The sequence below is a fragment of the Sinocyclocheilus grahami genome, unplaced genomic scaffold (assembly GCF_001515645.1).
Source record: "Sinocyclocheilus grahami isolate Dianchi unplaced genomic scaffold, SAMN03320097.WGS_v1.1 scaffold313.1, whole genome shotgun sequence".
NCBI classification, from domain to species: domain Eukaryota; kingdom Metazoa; phylum Chordata; class Actinopteri; order Cypriniformes; family Cyprinidae; genus Sinocyclocheilus; species Sinocyclocheilus grahami.
The window spans coordinates 866,426-882,822 of NW_015505492.1; the positions used below are offsets into that span (position 1 = coordinate 866,426).

The 16,397-nt window shown below is 38.4% G+C and overlaps 1 protein-coding gene across 1 annotated transcript in view; it reads right to left on the bottom strand.

Annotated features, from left to right (window-relative positions):
- LOC107601785 (mitogen-activated protein kinase kinase kinase 9-like) overlaps nucleotides 1–13,822 on the bottom strand; it is a 15,573-nt gene extending 1,751 nt beyond the window's left edge. Inside the window, exons 1-3 of the mRNA XM_016294078.1 lie at nucleotides 12,614–13,822; nucleotides 1,317–1,497; nucleotides 874–890 (exon numbers count right to left, since the gene is read on the bottom strand). Coding sequence (XP_016149564.1) covers nucleotides 874–890; nucleotides 1,317–1,497; nucleotides 12,614–13,376 — 961 coding nt within the window. The 5' untranslated portion in view covers nucleotides 13,377–13,822. The remainder of the gene's footprint in view (nucleotides 1–873; nucleotides 891–1,316; nucleotides 1,498–12,613) is intronic.
- Nucleotides 13,823–16,397: the final 2,575 nt, after the last annotated feature.

Below are 16,397 nucleotides of genomic sequence, written 5' to 3' on the forward strand. Positions count from 1 at the left end.
ATACTTATACTTTAGAAGACAAAGCATTTTTCACAAATAAATAAATATTTAATAAAAATCTAATTAAAAAAAGTAAACACTGTAACCAACAGGGCACTCAATATTCTGGGAAGTTTGTGTGCATTGGTTTTTTTCAAATAAAGCCAAGGTAACATTTATTTTACATAGAGCACGCAATGAAAATGACAGTGGGCAAATGCATAAAGCACAGCATTATTTGAAATCACTAACTTAGTTTAAAGTTCGTCGATTGCGCATCTCCAGTGAAGCTGAACTCTCCTCCTGTCAGCATTCAATTTGCACGAACCAACTGTCACACAGAGAACACGCGATCGTGCAGGATACACATGCACACTTCACAAGATCTCACAACTGGATCCGACTATGTTTGCAAGGTTTGTGAAATTAAATGTTCATTAGTCATTCAAAGATTTGTTTAAATGATATAAATGTGTATTTGCTGAATGCTGACAGCAAATGAGAAAGTATTATAATGTTTGCCTTTCTATTACTAATATTAAAGCAATCTTTATAATACTTTTTTGTATCCATTTTAATTCCTTTGTTTAACTGTTCTATCTGATTATTAGACAGACTTCTATCCGTTTTAGACATAACTGACCGACGACAGCGAACAAGAGGGAGAATGTGAGTGGTGTGCTCTCAGGTGCTGCCGTTCTCAGCACCATCAAAATAAAAGTCCCGCCTCGAACACATCGGCCAAACAGAAAAGCTTATCGGCCGATGCCAATATTTGAAAACAAAGTGGCATGAGAACGTTTTGAAAAAGATAAGTCTTCACATTTAGCTTTCACAAACAAGGTAAAAGGGCAGCTGGATCATGACCAAAACGCTGTTCTAATTCAAACTGACCTAACGTTTCTGTGAACCTAAAAACAAAATCAGCCATTACAAATTCCATATAAGCCGTGTTCCAAAACCTACCCGCCTACATGGGGAGTTTCCTTTTAATGCGATATTCGAACTGAAACGGTCTTTTAAGTCACTGATTTGGAACACTTCCAATACAGTTTGGAGCTGGCAAGATAAAGACAATATTCTAATGTGTGCATATAGTCATGGCACACAAATATTGGGTAAAATTACGTCAGTATGTAATTACATTAAAAACAATAAATATATTAAAACAGCTAAAACGATGTCATAGAAGGATAATTACCCTGCTTGCATTTTTTTTTTAAAGCTGGTAGTGTGCCTATGATGCCCGAGTGATTGTGTCTAACCTCAAGTAACTAATTCACTATAATAACAGGCTTTGTGCTCAACATTGCAATTAAGTTAAAATAACAGCTTACCTCCAGACATCACTCCCTTTGGAAAACAGAGAGGACTTGATGACCTCAGGAGCCATCCAGGAATAAGTGCCAGCTGCACTCATTTTGGTCGTTTTGTGCCACTCACGGGCCAGGCCGAAGTCAGTAATCTTCAGGATTTTTCGACCAATGTCATCATTCTCAATTTTTTCAAGTAGTAAAACTAAAAAAAAAAAAAAAACAGAAAGGAGAAATGTTTGAGTTATTTGTACTATATTAGTTCTAAGTTAATTGTAAAAGTATGCAGTGAAAAAAATGCACTGAAATAACAGAAAAAAAAGTGACTGGGCCATTCAGATCAGCCACTTTAAGTTATGATGGAAATGTTTTCTACGCGTGAGCCTTAGCCTTTGAGCATTTATGTCAATGAATAACAATACTAGAATGCTAAGAGGATGCTCATATTTCCACTCTTTTATCATGAAGTGGAATCTTCAAGGACACAGGCCTACATGAAGAACTCAGAGCGACATACAAGTCGCTCTACTTTACAATACAGTCTCGTACCAAATGACAAACAACATGGGAATGTAGGCCAGCTTGCTTTGAAGCGAGGAATGTCCTGAGGTCAGGAGTAGTATTATTTTTCACCAGTTCTGTCCTTGACATTTATCCAACTTGAGACCTTTATCAACATCAGTATGTATTAAATAGGAAGGCCATCAGTTGATAACTACATGTCTGATTAATCTGACCTTGACTCCCTTTCCATCATGACCTGAGGGTGTAACTAAGTATTCTTATTTGTGGACACCTTTCATTAAACACATTCTAACTTCTCCAGCCTATAACCAACGTACAGTGGTGAGGACTGGCCTTGACTACACTCCCAGTTTATGTACTTGTTACAAAGCAATACATTTAGTATAACTGTCTTGCAGTTTAACATTTTCACCCATTCAGTTATCAGAAATCACAATGTTTATTTGCGCAATAAGCCAAAGGAAGCCATCTAATCAGAATTTAGAGTTAAAACTATTTTCACAATGAGGATTTTTGTTCCTTTACAATTATCTTAATTTTCTTTGAATCCATAAACATGCTGTACGTTGCAAATAAAAATAACCAGGCAGACAGTGTCTTTTAAAAGATAAAAGACTAGCATGTTAGAAAATACTCATTTAAAATTCACAAATCTTTCATTTTGGGACAAACATGAAAATTGGGACTCCATTTCTAACAGGTTTCACCTGTTTTGATGCTTTCAGGTTAATCTCAGCTGTTGGTTTCTATGCACTTTTAAATTTCCTTTCCATGAAGTAACACAACAACAGTAAACAACTGTTTAAAATGTAATGACATAACACCACAACAATTTAACATCAATTTATTAAAAGTTTAACAAATATTACTTTAGGGCCCTATGAAATGTTTTATTTGTCCAACCTTATGTTTTATTGTAACCAAATTCTGTTTTAGCATGTCTAATTTGAAAGCATAAAACAAGTTTCATTTATTCTTACAATAGCCTTATGATTTTTTTGCTCAGAAATTCTGTGTTGTGTATTTACATTTTGTTTTAAGGCATAAAACATTCATTTAATCTATCTTTTAAGTAATGAAAATTAAACATTTAATTTTAATTTAATATTACATTTAAAACATTGAAGAAATATTGAATGCCTATTCCTTAAAAATAAGGTTTTAATAATTTTAGTAGTAGTAGTCTGTTACGTACAGTCTACTCAACAACAGTAATATATTTCTGCCGCAATGCCCTCAAGTTAAACCGAACTTTTATTTTGACGGGTTGCCGTGAATACCATTACATTTCTGTGTGTGTGTATGATATGATGATAGTTTTACTGAAATGAAACGGTCAAATGCTGATGAAGTGACTCTCAGAGCAGTTCTGGAGATGTTGTTCATGTGTTTATGTCCTCATTAGTGAGACGGCAGAGGTTAATATCACCGGAAGCGTCACGAGCGTTTCAGTACGAGTACTACACACAACCGCGCGTCTGCGCCATTCATTAACACAGAGACACGCAGAATTCATATGTGGGAGTGGGCTCACCTGTGTGTATGTGTGTGTGCGTGAGCGCGCGCATCGGGCAGAACTCCGCTGTGCGTGATGCAGAGAGCGCGACCATAACGTAAGAGACTGAAATGACATGCCGTCGAGTAAATAAGATAAATAACATAAGGCTATTTAGTTTGCATAATGAAAGAACAAGGTATAGACATGTTCTATAAGAAAGGTAACTTTAAATTACTTCTGTTGTGATCTGGCGCTATAGAGAAAATATAATTAACTTGACCTTCAAGGGGGGCGGGGGGTGCCGTTGGGGGGGCAAGCCGCCCCCCTAAAATAATGGCAGGGGAAACACTGTGAGAGGCACGTTGACCAGATACAGACTCAGCGGACACAAGCTGATGATAGAGACGGGCAGACACAGAAAAACATGGCTGCCACCAGAGCAGAGACTGTGTTCACACTGTGATCTGAATCAGATGGAAACAGAACTGCACTTCCTAACAGAATGCCCCAAATACACAGATATACGAACAGTGTTGTATAATAAAATACCGAAGATCCATCAGAAGTTTAAAACTCTTTCAAACCAGGAGAAACTGCCGTATCTGTTAGGAGAACAGAAGAACTGCTGTGTGTTTGCTGCTCAATATGTGTCTGCCTGTCACCATAGAAGAGAAAACACTCACCCTGCCCTAATCTGATGTTTCCAGCACATCTACACTATATTAGGCCAAATTACTGTATTATATTACTTAGATGTATATTTTGCTTCTGTAAATATGTCTAATCCCTTGTTTTATTTTTATTTCTAGTTTATATACTTACATTAGTTATTCATTTATTACTACATGCTTAATACTTTTTATATATTATTACTATTATTGTCAAGCTGCAATTGCTTTGGCAATACAAATGTATAATTTTTGTAATGCCAATAAAGCACTCTTAAATTGAAAAAAAATTGAGAGATTGAGAGAGAGAGAGAGACGTGTATTTTGGAGAGCACACATACTTGAGATTCCTTAACGTTTCACTTCAAATTTCAAAATTTCAAAACATGCCGAGTTTCACAGGGGCTGCTGGCTACAGTTCTGCAATATTCTTTACCCCCAATCAGGGGAAGCTCCCTGACTTGGAAAGAAAACAGCTGCCATTGAGGAGATTAAAAATAATGAAAATAAGCCTTTCAGGCCCAGGAGTCGGAGCATTCTCGGGTTGGCAGTCACCTAGCAACTAGTGCTTGACCATTCCATTGTGCAAACTTATGTTAAGCTTTTGCCCCCTCGTTAGCGACATTCCTTTGAGTGAGGTATTAAAAGATTAGGGCACAAAAACATCATTTCACTCACTATTTTCTATATGTATTAGGGCACCATTTCACTCACTATTTTCTATATGTCAAAGATAATCATTGATCAGATAAGCAAGAGTGGGCACAAAGCAACAAAGCAATCATTTCTTACTTTTTGAGAGACAACTATTTGACTTTGCTGTTGTTTGTGCCTCCTTAAAAATTTACCCTCTACCTTTAACCTGCTAAGCAATGTACTGCAACCTGAATGGAAAAGAGTACTGCAAAGAGTCCCCCTTAAGAACACAGCAGAAAGGGTCTGGCTCATGATGGGTGGGTGTCTTGAGTGCAGCACTGAGCAAACACGTTATTTTTTCAATTAAGGTCAGCAAGCTTCCAGTGTTGTTTGTCACAATCCTGTGAAGAGATGAACAAACTGAGTTGTGTTAACAGTAGCACTGCCAGGCTGAACGGGGGCAGGGTGCCACATTGCGTCTATTGTTGATAGTGGAATGCTGTATTAGCTGCTAATTTAACAGAGAGAATGACACAGTAATAATAATGATGCATAACGCATTTGCAGAGCGAAATCAACTACACTACTATTCTAAATGTTTTTGTTTGTTTTGTTTTTTAAATAAGCAGCAAGGATGCCATAAAATTATGACATAAAAACATGACAGTAAAGACACTTACAATCAACAAATATAATTAATGTAAAGACACAATGTAACACAAATATGTGTGTGTGTGTATATATATATATATATATATATATATATATGGCTATTTAGTTTGCATAATGAAAGAACAAGGTATAGACATGTTCTATAAGAAAGGTAACTTTAAATTACTTCTGTTGTGATCTGGCGCTATAGAGAAAATATAATTAACTTGACCTTCAAGGGGGGCGGGGGGTGCCGTTGGGGGGGCAAGCCGCCCCCCTAAAATAATGGCAGGGGAAACACTGTGAGAGGCACGTTGACCAGATACAGACTCAGCGGACACAAGCTGATGATAGAGACGGGCAGACACAGAAAAACATGGCTGCCACCAGAGCAGAGACTGTGTTCACACTGTGATCTGAATCAGATGGAAACAGAGCTGCACTTCCTAACAGAATGCCCCAAATACACAGATATACGGACAGTGTTCTACGATAAAATACAGCAGATCCATCAGACATTTCAAACTCTCTCAGACCAGGAGAAAGTGTTGTATCTGTTAGGAGAACAGAAGAACTGCTGTGTGTTTGCTGCTCAATATGTGTCTGCCTGTCACCATAGAAGAGAAAACACTCACCCTGCCCTAATCTGATGTTTCCAGCACATCTACACTATATTAGGCCAAATTACTGTATTATATTACTTAGATGTATATTTTGCTTCTGTAAATATGTCTAATCCCTTGTTTTATTTTTATTTCTAGTTTATATACTTACATTAGTAATTCATTTTGCACTACATGCTTAATACTTTTTATATATTATTCTTTTTCTTTCTGTTAATACATGTGTACTATTTGTAAGCAGTCAAGCTGCAATTGCTTTGGCAATACAAATGTATAATTTTTGTAATGCCAATAAAGCACTCTTAAATTGAAAAAAAATTGAGAGAGAGAGAGAGAGAGAGAGACGTGTATTTTGGAGAGCACACATACTTGAGATTCCTTAACGTTTCACTTCAAATTTCAAAACAAAGCACCGTGCCGAGTTTCACAGGGGCTGCTGGCTACAGTTCTGCAATATTCTTTACCCCCAATCAGGGGAAGCTCCCTGACTTGGAAAGAAAACAGCTGCCATTGAGGAGATTAAAAATAATGAAAATAAGCCTTTCAGGCCCAGGAGTCGGAGCATTCTCGGGTTGGCAGTCACCTAGCAACTAGTGCTTGACCATTCCATTGTGCAAACTTATGTTAAGCTTTTGCCCCCTCGTTAGCGACATTCCTTTGAGTGAGGTATTAAAAGATTAGGGCACAAAAACATCATTTCACTCACTATTTTCTATATGTCAAAGATAATCATTGATCAGATAAGCAAGAGTGGGCACAAAGCAAATCTGATTTCATTTCTTACTTTTTGAGAGACAACTATTTGACTTTGCTGTTGTTTGTGCCTCCTTAAAAATTTACCCTCTACCTTTAACCTGCTAAGCAATGTACTGCAACCTGAATGGAAAAGAGTACTGCAAAGAGTCCCCCTTAAGAACACAGCAGAAAGGGTCTGGCTCATGATGGGTGGGTGTCTTGAGTGCAGCACTGAGCAAACACGTTATTTTTTCAATTAAGGTCAGCAAGCTTCCAGTGTTGTTTGTCACAATCCTGTGAAGAGATGAACAAACTGAGTTGTGTTAACAGTAGCACTGCCAGGCTGAACGGGGGCAGGGTGCCACATTGCGTCTATTGTTGATAGTGGAATGCTGTATTAGCTGCTAATTTAACAGAGAGAATGACACAGTAATAATAATGATGCATAACGCATTTGCAGAGCGAAATCAACTACACTACTATTCTAAATGTTTTTGTTTGTTTTGTTTTTTAAATAAGCAGCAAGGATGCCATAAAATTATGACATAAAAACATGACAGTAAAGACACTTACAATCAACAAATATAATTAATGTAAAGACACAATGTAACACAAATATGTGTGTGTGTGTATATATATATATATATATATATATATATATATATATATGTGCGTGTATGTATGTATGTGTATATATATACTTACACACACATACATACATACAGGTGCATCTCAATAAATTAGAATGTCGTGGAAAAGTTCATTTATTTCAGTAATTCAACTCAAATTGTGAAACTCGTGTATAAAATAAATTCAATGCACACATACTGAGCGTAGTTGCAAAAGCAAGTAGAACCCATTATAGTCAATGACTGTGTCTTAACTAGATACAGTTTACAGATGCCCATTCAGTTTCTGATTATGCTCCATGCGTGACAAGACAACAGGATAAACAAAAGCTTAAAAGGATGTCATGACTAGGCCTGGGCGATAAAACGGTATCGATATTTATCGATGGTACACCTTCGATAACAATAGAAAAAAATGTTCGATATAGCGCACGATATAGGCACGTGCTATGAGTGACGCAGACAGCACACACAAACACATGCTGAAATGAGTGCTGTGCCTGCCTGTGATGAGGAGATTGTGAATAAAGAATGAATAGTCTAATTTAAAATAAACATTTGCATTTGAATGTTAGGTGTGCATCGGGGAGTGTCATTAGTGATGTGTGAGATGCGGTGATGTAAGTGACGTTGTAGTTGAATGTTTTGTTAGTCTAGCCCACGAGACGCGCCGCTGCTGCATTATTCATTCAAAATATTAGAGAAATATAGTAGCTCAATGCGGAGAAGATCTTGATTAGGTTAAAACCGAAACCAAGCCATTCACACAGAACGCATAATTAGCGCATTTTTATACGGACAAATATGACTGCTGCACTCGCGTCTCACAGAAGAGATGTATAGAAAGCCATGCAAAGTTAAAACAGTTTAAAATTTTAGAAAACACGTCACAAATTTGTGGATGTTTATTCCTTTTCACTGCGTCTTATAGGTTTTTAAATGCAATCTGTGTAATGGGTGCTTCGGCTCTTTGGATTTAGCATTGCATAAATACATGATGCCGTTTTGTTCATAATAGTTTATGCAATTTATGAAATTATATTATATTATATTATTAGTTAATTTAGACGTGATGCACGGTTTTTTATAGACAGTTTCCTTGTGTTGACAATTTAAATGCGCTGCATTATTTCGTCCTCTTGTGGCCTCGGGATACAAGCCAAAATTTTCCTTAAAACCTATTTAATCTGCATATAAAACATTAGAAATTAGATTTGTTTAATTTTTATTTAGTTTTTTTGTTTGATTTTTAAAACAAAAAAAGATTTGTTGTTTGTCTCAATAAATTGGGTTAAATAAAAAATACAGTGGTTAAATAAAAAAAAAAATTATATTGCTTGGTTTTAAAAAAAGGTTATAAAAAATGTCAATAATTATCGATACAGAACGATATGAAACATTATATAGTTGATAATTTTTTTTGCTATATCGCCCAGCCCTGTGTGTGTGTGTGTATGTATATGTATATGTATAATATATATATATAGGCTGTTCTTTAAGAAATGTTTATAAGAAATGTTTCTTGAGCATCAAATCAGCATATTAGAATGATTTTTGAATGATCATGTGACACTGAAGACTGGCGCAATGGCTGCTGAAAATTCAGCAGCTGAATAGATTTACATTATCAGGTCAATGTTACCAACTGATTACGAGGTTAATTTGTACAGCATTCAAGACTATACTTGAGTTTAAAGATTTTTGTGAGACTTCGACAAGTTACGCAACTTTAAACACAACATCTGAAATGCCTCTTTTAGGTATTTGTTAACCAATGTATAGTATACCTGAGGCAGATAAGCATTAGGGGTTTTCCCAACTCCATCTATGACTAAGAAACATGATAGGACAATCCCATAGTCATGCAGTATCCCTTGCAGCTACACAGTATTGTTTTAGAGAAAGAGCAAATATCCCCATTTACATGAAAGAAACTCTTTATAAACATCCATAAAACATTAAAGGTAATACATGCCACTACTCACTACTAGTCATTATGCGAAAAAAATATTTAAAAGACTCTAACACACCAATTATTTAATTATCAAAAAAAACATTTATATTCAGACTTAGTGACTCTTAATACAGATTGCAGACCAATTTTCAGATTAGTTTTCTGAACTTTGTCAGCAGATAGGCAGTTTCTCAAAGAGCACACCAGCTGTTCAAACTCTAACCTCTTAACTTCACAACCTGACCAGGGTCACACTCATTCAGAAGAAATCCTTCCTAGGCTTGAAGATAGCCAGTGGCTTAACACTTGTCGGCTGTGCAACTCTAGAGCAAGAAACCCTGCTAATGCACATGACTCAAATCCACTGTTGAAGATCAAGTGCCGTTTTCATACAGCCTATTGTCAGTGACAATTGAGGTGTGGGGGAAAAAATGCAACCTTAAATTTTCTGATGACTTTAGGGCCAACATTTACAAAGCTAATTTCACCATCTCAATTTAGTAGTTAAGCATTTTGACCCAGATGTACATGTATATGATGGGGAATGGGGGTTCAATGGCCATTTAAAGTTATTTATACTAAATGTGCAAATTTTAAATTTGTCACTCAAATTGATTTCTATAGTGCTTTTCACAATACACAGTATTGCAAAGAAGCTTTAAAGAAAATGATAATTTGTCGGTGCCGATAGCCTCGTCGTTAGTGCGTCGACATATAGCGCAACTGCGCTCACAGTGACCAGAGTTCGAATCCTGCTCCCCTCTCTCCACCCCAATACTTTCCTGTCATCTCTCCACTGTACTCTCAAATAAAAGGCACAAAAATCCCATAAATATAACAAAATGTATATATAATAATGTTAATGTTTATAATATCGTCATGCCTTATTGTCACATTTAACAAAGCTGAGAATATATTATATAATATACGCTTAAGGTATACTCGCATAAGCTGATTATAATATATAAAATTAGGGATGCATCGATCCGATACTCAGTATCGGTATCGGCTCTGATACTGCCATTTTCAGTCAGATCGGGTATCGGTCAGATGAGACCGATCCAAATCCGATATAGTGCATATAATATTCTGTGTTATTGTTAAGCCCCACGAAAAGGCACAAAAATATTATAAAGCACCATAACGTTTTCGTGCACTATATTTCAAGTGTTCTGAAGCCGTTCCATAGTTTAATGTGAAGTATAGATGAATATTTAAGTCAAGTTCACGTAAATTCTTCTCCCCGCTGCGTCTGTCTGTCATCCTCTATTCAGCATTCAAACTGCGTGTCACGTTCGGTTACTACAGTCAAAACGATAAAACTCTCTTCAAGAGCGCACAATAACTGAGATTTTTGTATCGCACAATAAAATATTGCACATATATAATACACTACGCAGCAATATCGCTTCCCTTTTTTATGCAGAGCGCTGCGCGCTGTGACTCCGTGTTGCTTCAAGCGCATCATTCTGCACACGGGATGCGCATAAGCGCTTTGTGCCGCTTTGTGTTGGAGCCATACCCTTTCGTTTTATACTTTTGCACAATGAAACATCATCAAGTCTTTTTTGTTCCGTTTCATCTATCATATGTTGCTGCCTTCATTACTGTGCTATGAATTTAAAAGAAATGTCTTTTAATTGTATAGTGTATATATATATATATATATATATATATATATATATATATATCGGCCACCATATCGGTATCGGCCGATAAATGCTCATTTTTTCTGTTATCGGTATCGGCCTGATAGGAAAATTTGGCCGATATCTTAAAGCCGATAAATAATGCATTATTTCCTTCAGAGACACTTCAGATGCGTGCTGTTCGTTTGCAGCCTTTTGTGCAATTGTACGTTGTAATATTGTGTTTATTTGATGTATATCTGATTTATCTCATATAGAATGCGTTTGGTTAAGTTAAAAGAGCGCTTCAGTTTACCGGTGATCATCTTTAGCTCAGCGCACGCAGCTCAAACAGCAGTGCACAACATTAATAACTATGATTGGGAATGTCGTGTATATAACATTCTAATGAGAACATTATTATAATAAAACGTTGTGAATTCTTTGGGTTTAGTTGCCGTGTTTCAGCGCGTTGATATGGGAAGAGCGCATCCACAACAGGATCACACATTCTGACTATAGCACGCAATAACTGCATCATTTTGTACATATATAAGTTATAATATTATGTTTATGTTGTATTAATATTAATCTCAGGATGCATTTCCTTGAGTTAAAAACCTAGTTTATAATAGTATTTTTTGTCATAGATTATGATTATATATTTTTTCATTAAAATGAAGTTGTCTATATTTAGCAGCTTATGTTTAACACACACAAGAGTGATGATCAGGTCACCCCACAGAAGTATAGAAATTCTACATTGATTTTATAAAAAAATAAAATAAAAAATAAAAAACCTGCGCTCGGATCGGAATTGGCCGATAGTCCGAATTTTTGGTATCGGATCGGTTCTGAAAAAATGGTATTGTTGCTATAAAATTGCTCTATGCGAGTATACTGCATGTATGCGTACATTATTATAAACATATAATTACATTTAGGGACTAAAAGACTCAAGCAGCTGAGATTTACTATATATCGCTGTATTTGATTTATATACAGAGCAGTGTGATAATACAATAATTTTTGCTGCAATAGAAATTTACATTTATTCATTTAGCAGCTGCTTTTATCTAAAGCTTTAGAAATGAGTAACACAAATGATACATTTTAGGAAGGCAATATCATAAGAGATGGCAGCCAAGTTTTAAACATGGTCTAGAATAGTATAAGCAAGAACAGGGAGGGATTTAGGAAACAGTATAAGCAAAGTATTTTTTTTAAATATTTAAAAACTTGCAGCTTAGGTTGTACTCTAAGATGAGCGAATACTGAAGTTGCCAGAAGGACTTGGAAGGATCCAGTATCTTTAACATTAACTACAAAGGCTCCATTCAATCTCAGAGCATCCATCAATGTTATAGCTTTTCTTCTGGGGTTAGATTTCACAAGCTAGTGGCTTCCTTTGAGAATCATATTGCTTTTAGCTAGAAGAGAGTCCACAGTTCTCTACACCACACACAGGTTGCATTAAATACAGTTAGATTGTATATAATCTTCCTAGTTCTAATATTCCTAGTTGTCCCATTTTACAGTATAAGGATGAGCACGTGGTGATCTGTTCCCTCCTTTCGGGTCCAAACACAGGCTTATATGGAAAGAGGTCGATGTGCTAATGGTAAGCTTTGTGAACGATTAATGATTAACATGCTAATTGCAAAAGGAAATACCAATGTGACAAGCTTGTGTGAGCTTCTATAGTAGAGCAAATACCTGCAATTCTTGGTCAAGATAAGGAGGCATTAATGAGTGTGTGGTAACTCTCTCTTACTGTTGCTGGACTTGAGGTCTCGGTGAATAATGGGAACCACAGCCTCCTCGTGGAGATACTGCATGCCTCTGGCGATCTGGACGGCCCAGTTTACGAGGATATGAGGGGGGATCCTCCTGCACGTCAAAGCGCGGTTCAAAGTCCCTCCTCGGGCATATTCCATGACCAGACACAGGTTAGGCTCCTCCAAACACACCCCCTCCAGTTTAATAATATTAGGATGTTGAAGCATCGAGAAAAGTTTGGCTTCTTGCTTAACACTGTCTGCAGTCGCTTTAATGTCCTCATCGGGGTCCTGTCGAGCTGCCTTTACCGCGACCTCCTGGTCCTTCCAGGTCCCCCGGTAGACTTTGCCAAACCCACCGACGCCGATGATTTCTTGTAGAACAAGTTCAGAGAACGGTATCCGAACAGGTGCGGACGGGTCGCTCTCGCGAGCCCCTACCGCTCTATAAATGGCTGGTTGGTAAGTAACATAATTAGATGGGAAGATGCCCACGCGATGGTTAATTTTACCAGTCCACCAGCCTTCGTCTCCAGAGATGGCAGCGTCCTTAGACAGGACCTCCACCACATCTCCTCGCTGCAGGCTGAGCTCGTCCTCCCCGCTGGCCTCGTAGTCAAACACCGCGGTCCAGAGCGAGCGGGGACACACGGGTGCAGAGTGAGCCCAAGTCCCCGAGCTGGAGGACTCCGTCCAGACATGGTCTTGGAGGCTCAGGCGCCCCTCACCGTTTGGGAAAACGGCCTGGGGAACATCCATGTCTCGGTGCCTGCAGGAGCACCATAGGGTGCCGTGATGTCAAATCTAAGTAAACTAGTCCAGTAGTCGTATTCCCCAATGATACATACACACAAAAAATTCCTAAGAACCCCAGCCAGGTCACTTTATATCATTAATGGAGAGTCGGTCAGGTTAAATCCGGCTTAATAGAGGTTAAGGGACGCATTGCTTTGTTTCCACGTAAGCCAGATAACCAGTCTGGGAGTGCGAAGTGCCTCTGAAGCTGGGACATCAGCATTAGCCAGATATACAAACGAATTTCATCTTTGTAAAAATGAAGGTAAACAACATACCTAACCGGGAAAGTCGAGAGAGTTTTCAAGCCGTGAGGCTACAGGTGCAAAGTACCTGCTCATCCCAAGCGAATGAATCAAGCTAAATATACACACGATTAATCCACTACCTAAGATAAGTTACTAATTAACTTGCGTGTCTACATGTTACTGCATGCCTCTGGCGATCTGGACGGCCCAGTTCACGAGGATATGAGGGGGGATCCTCCTGCACGTCAAAGCGCGGTTCAAAGTCCCTCCTCGGGCATATTCCATGACCAGACACAGGTTAGGCTCCTCCAAACACACCCCCTCCAGTTTAATAATATTAGGATGTTGAAGCATCGAGAAAAGTTTGGCTTCTTGCTTAACACTGTCTGCAGTCGCTTTAATGTCCTCATCGGGGTCCTGTCGAGCTGCCTTTACCGCGACCTCCTGGTCCTTCCAGGTCCCCCGGTAGACTTTGCCAAACCCACCGACGCCGATGATTTCTTGTAGAACAAGTTCAGAGAACGGTATCCGAACAGGTGCGGACGGGTCGCTCTCGCGAGCCCCTACCGCTCTATAAATGGCTGGTTGGTAAGTAACATAATTAGATGGGAAGATGCCCACGCGATGGTTAATTTTACCAGTCCACCAGCCTTCGTCTCCAGAGATGGCAGCGTCCTTAGACAGGACCTCCACCACATCTCCTCGCTGCAGGCTGAGCTCGTCCTCCCCGCTGGCCTCGTAGTCAAACACCGCGGTCCAGAGCGAGCGGGGACACACGGGTGCAGAGTGAGCCCAAGTCCCCGAGCTGGAGGACTCCGTCCAGACATGGTCTTGGAGGCTCAGGCGCCCCTCACCGTTTGGGAAAACGGCCTGGGGAACATCCATGTCTCGGTGCCTGCAGGAGCACCATAGGGTGCCGTGATGTCAAATCTAAGTAAACTAGTCCAGTAGTCGTATTCCCCAATGATACATACACACAAAAAATTCCTAAGAACCCCAGCCAGGTCACTTTATATCATTAATGGAGAGTCGGTCAGGTTAAATCCGGCTTAATAGAGGTTAAGGGACGCATTGCTTTGTTTCCACGTAAGCCAGATAACCAGTCTGGGAGTGCGAAGTGCCTCTGAAGCTGGGACATCAGCATTAGCCAGATATACAAACGAATTTCATCTTTGTAAAAATGAAGGTAAACAACATACCTAACCGGGAAAGTCGAGAGAGTTTTCAAGCCGTGAGGCTACAGGTGCAAAGTACCTGCTCATCCCAAGCGAATGAATCAAGCTAAATATACACACGATTAATCCACTACCTAAGATAAGTTACTAATTAACTTGCGTGTCTACATGTACAAAACCTCCACACAGACACTCTCTGGCAAGTTGAAACACTTTACACGAGCAGGCTAAAGAGCTATGCTAGCGCGTTAGCTCTCTCTCCGAAGTTCACAAACTCGTAAGTTAACTTAACTGCAGCTCGCAAAATTCCGCCGTCGCAAGGACTCGTCGCGCGCGCGCAGCAGGAAACCTTTCGCAGAGTCAGTCTAGTGCGCACTTCAGTCATCCACTAGCATTGCAAAACCGACGGCTTTCCTCCCTCGCCTAGATCCAAAGACTTTTTCAGAGCAGCTAAAACTTTGCTTGCTAAAGTCTATGAGCGCACCGCCATCGCTCCGCTCCTCCGACTCGACTGACCAGACTGAAGGAAAAGGTGGAAATAGATTGGTTGCAGGAGTTCACGTGACACTCTGCGTGATGGCAAAACAAAAGTGGGAACTGGGAATTTTTCTTTTTTTAATCTGCGGTGTTATGCTACGTCTGGAGATTAATAATGGAGTCTGACTGGATAAATCAATCTGCTTTACCCTACACTTTACAACATGCAGCTTACAATATGTTAGTATGTAAGGATATGCACCGACTGGCCTTGATAAACAATTCTGTATTGTTTATAGGCCTATAGCCTACCTGTAATGTTACATTAATGGGATGATTTCAAATTAGAAAAATAAACAAACAAATAAATCAAGACAGTTATTTTTTGTTACCTATATAACAATAAATAAATACAAATGGAAAAAAATGCAGAATTATCAATAATTAATAATGAATATTTTAGACATAAAATCGGCAAAATGTAAAAATATTTTTGGGAAACTGAAGAATGTTGTAGCACATTTAGATACATTATATTCCCATTGTATAATATTCCCATTATATTTGTCTGCGACCAATGAAGGTTAATTTTAAGTCTGGCCTTTATAATATTGTGTGTATCTATATCAATTTATTGACATAGCCTATACTTCATGGCATCTAAATCACATCATTACAAAGTATCACAATGTATCATCTTATTCACATTCCCTTGCATAATTGTTTATAGCATATCTGTACACACACACACACACATGGTTGTTTTTGTGAATTGTGTGGACTTTCAATAGACTTCTATTACTTTTACTTGATCTTAGTGCTGCATTCGATACTATAGATCATGACATACTCATAGATCGATTACAAAACTATACAGGTATTCAAGGGAAGGCTATAAGATGGTTTAGATCCTACCTGTCCGATACCACCTTGTTCATTTAAATGGGGAGTCATCTCAATTATAACCAGTAAAATATGGAGTGCCACAAGGATCTGTCCTAGGTCCTCTGCTATTTTCGATATACATGTTGCCCCTTGGTAATATTATTAGAAAATACGGGATTAGTTTCCACTGTTATGCCGAT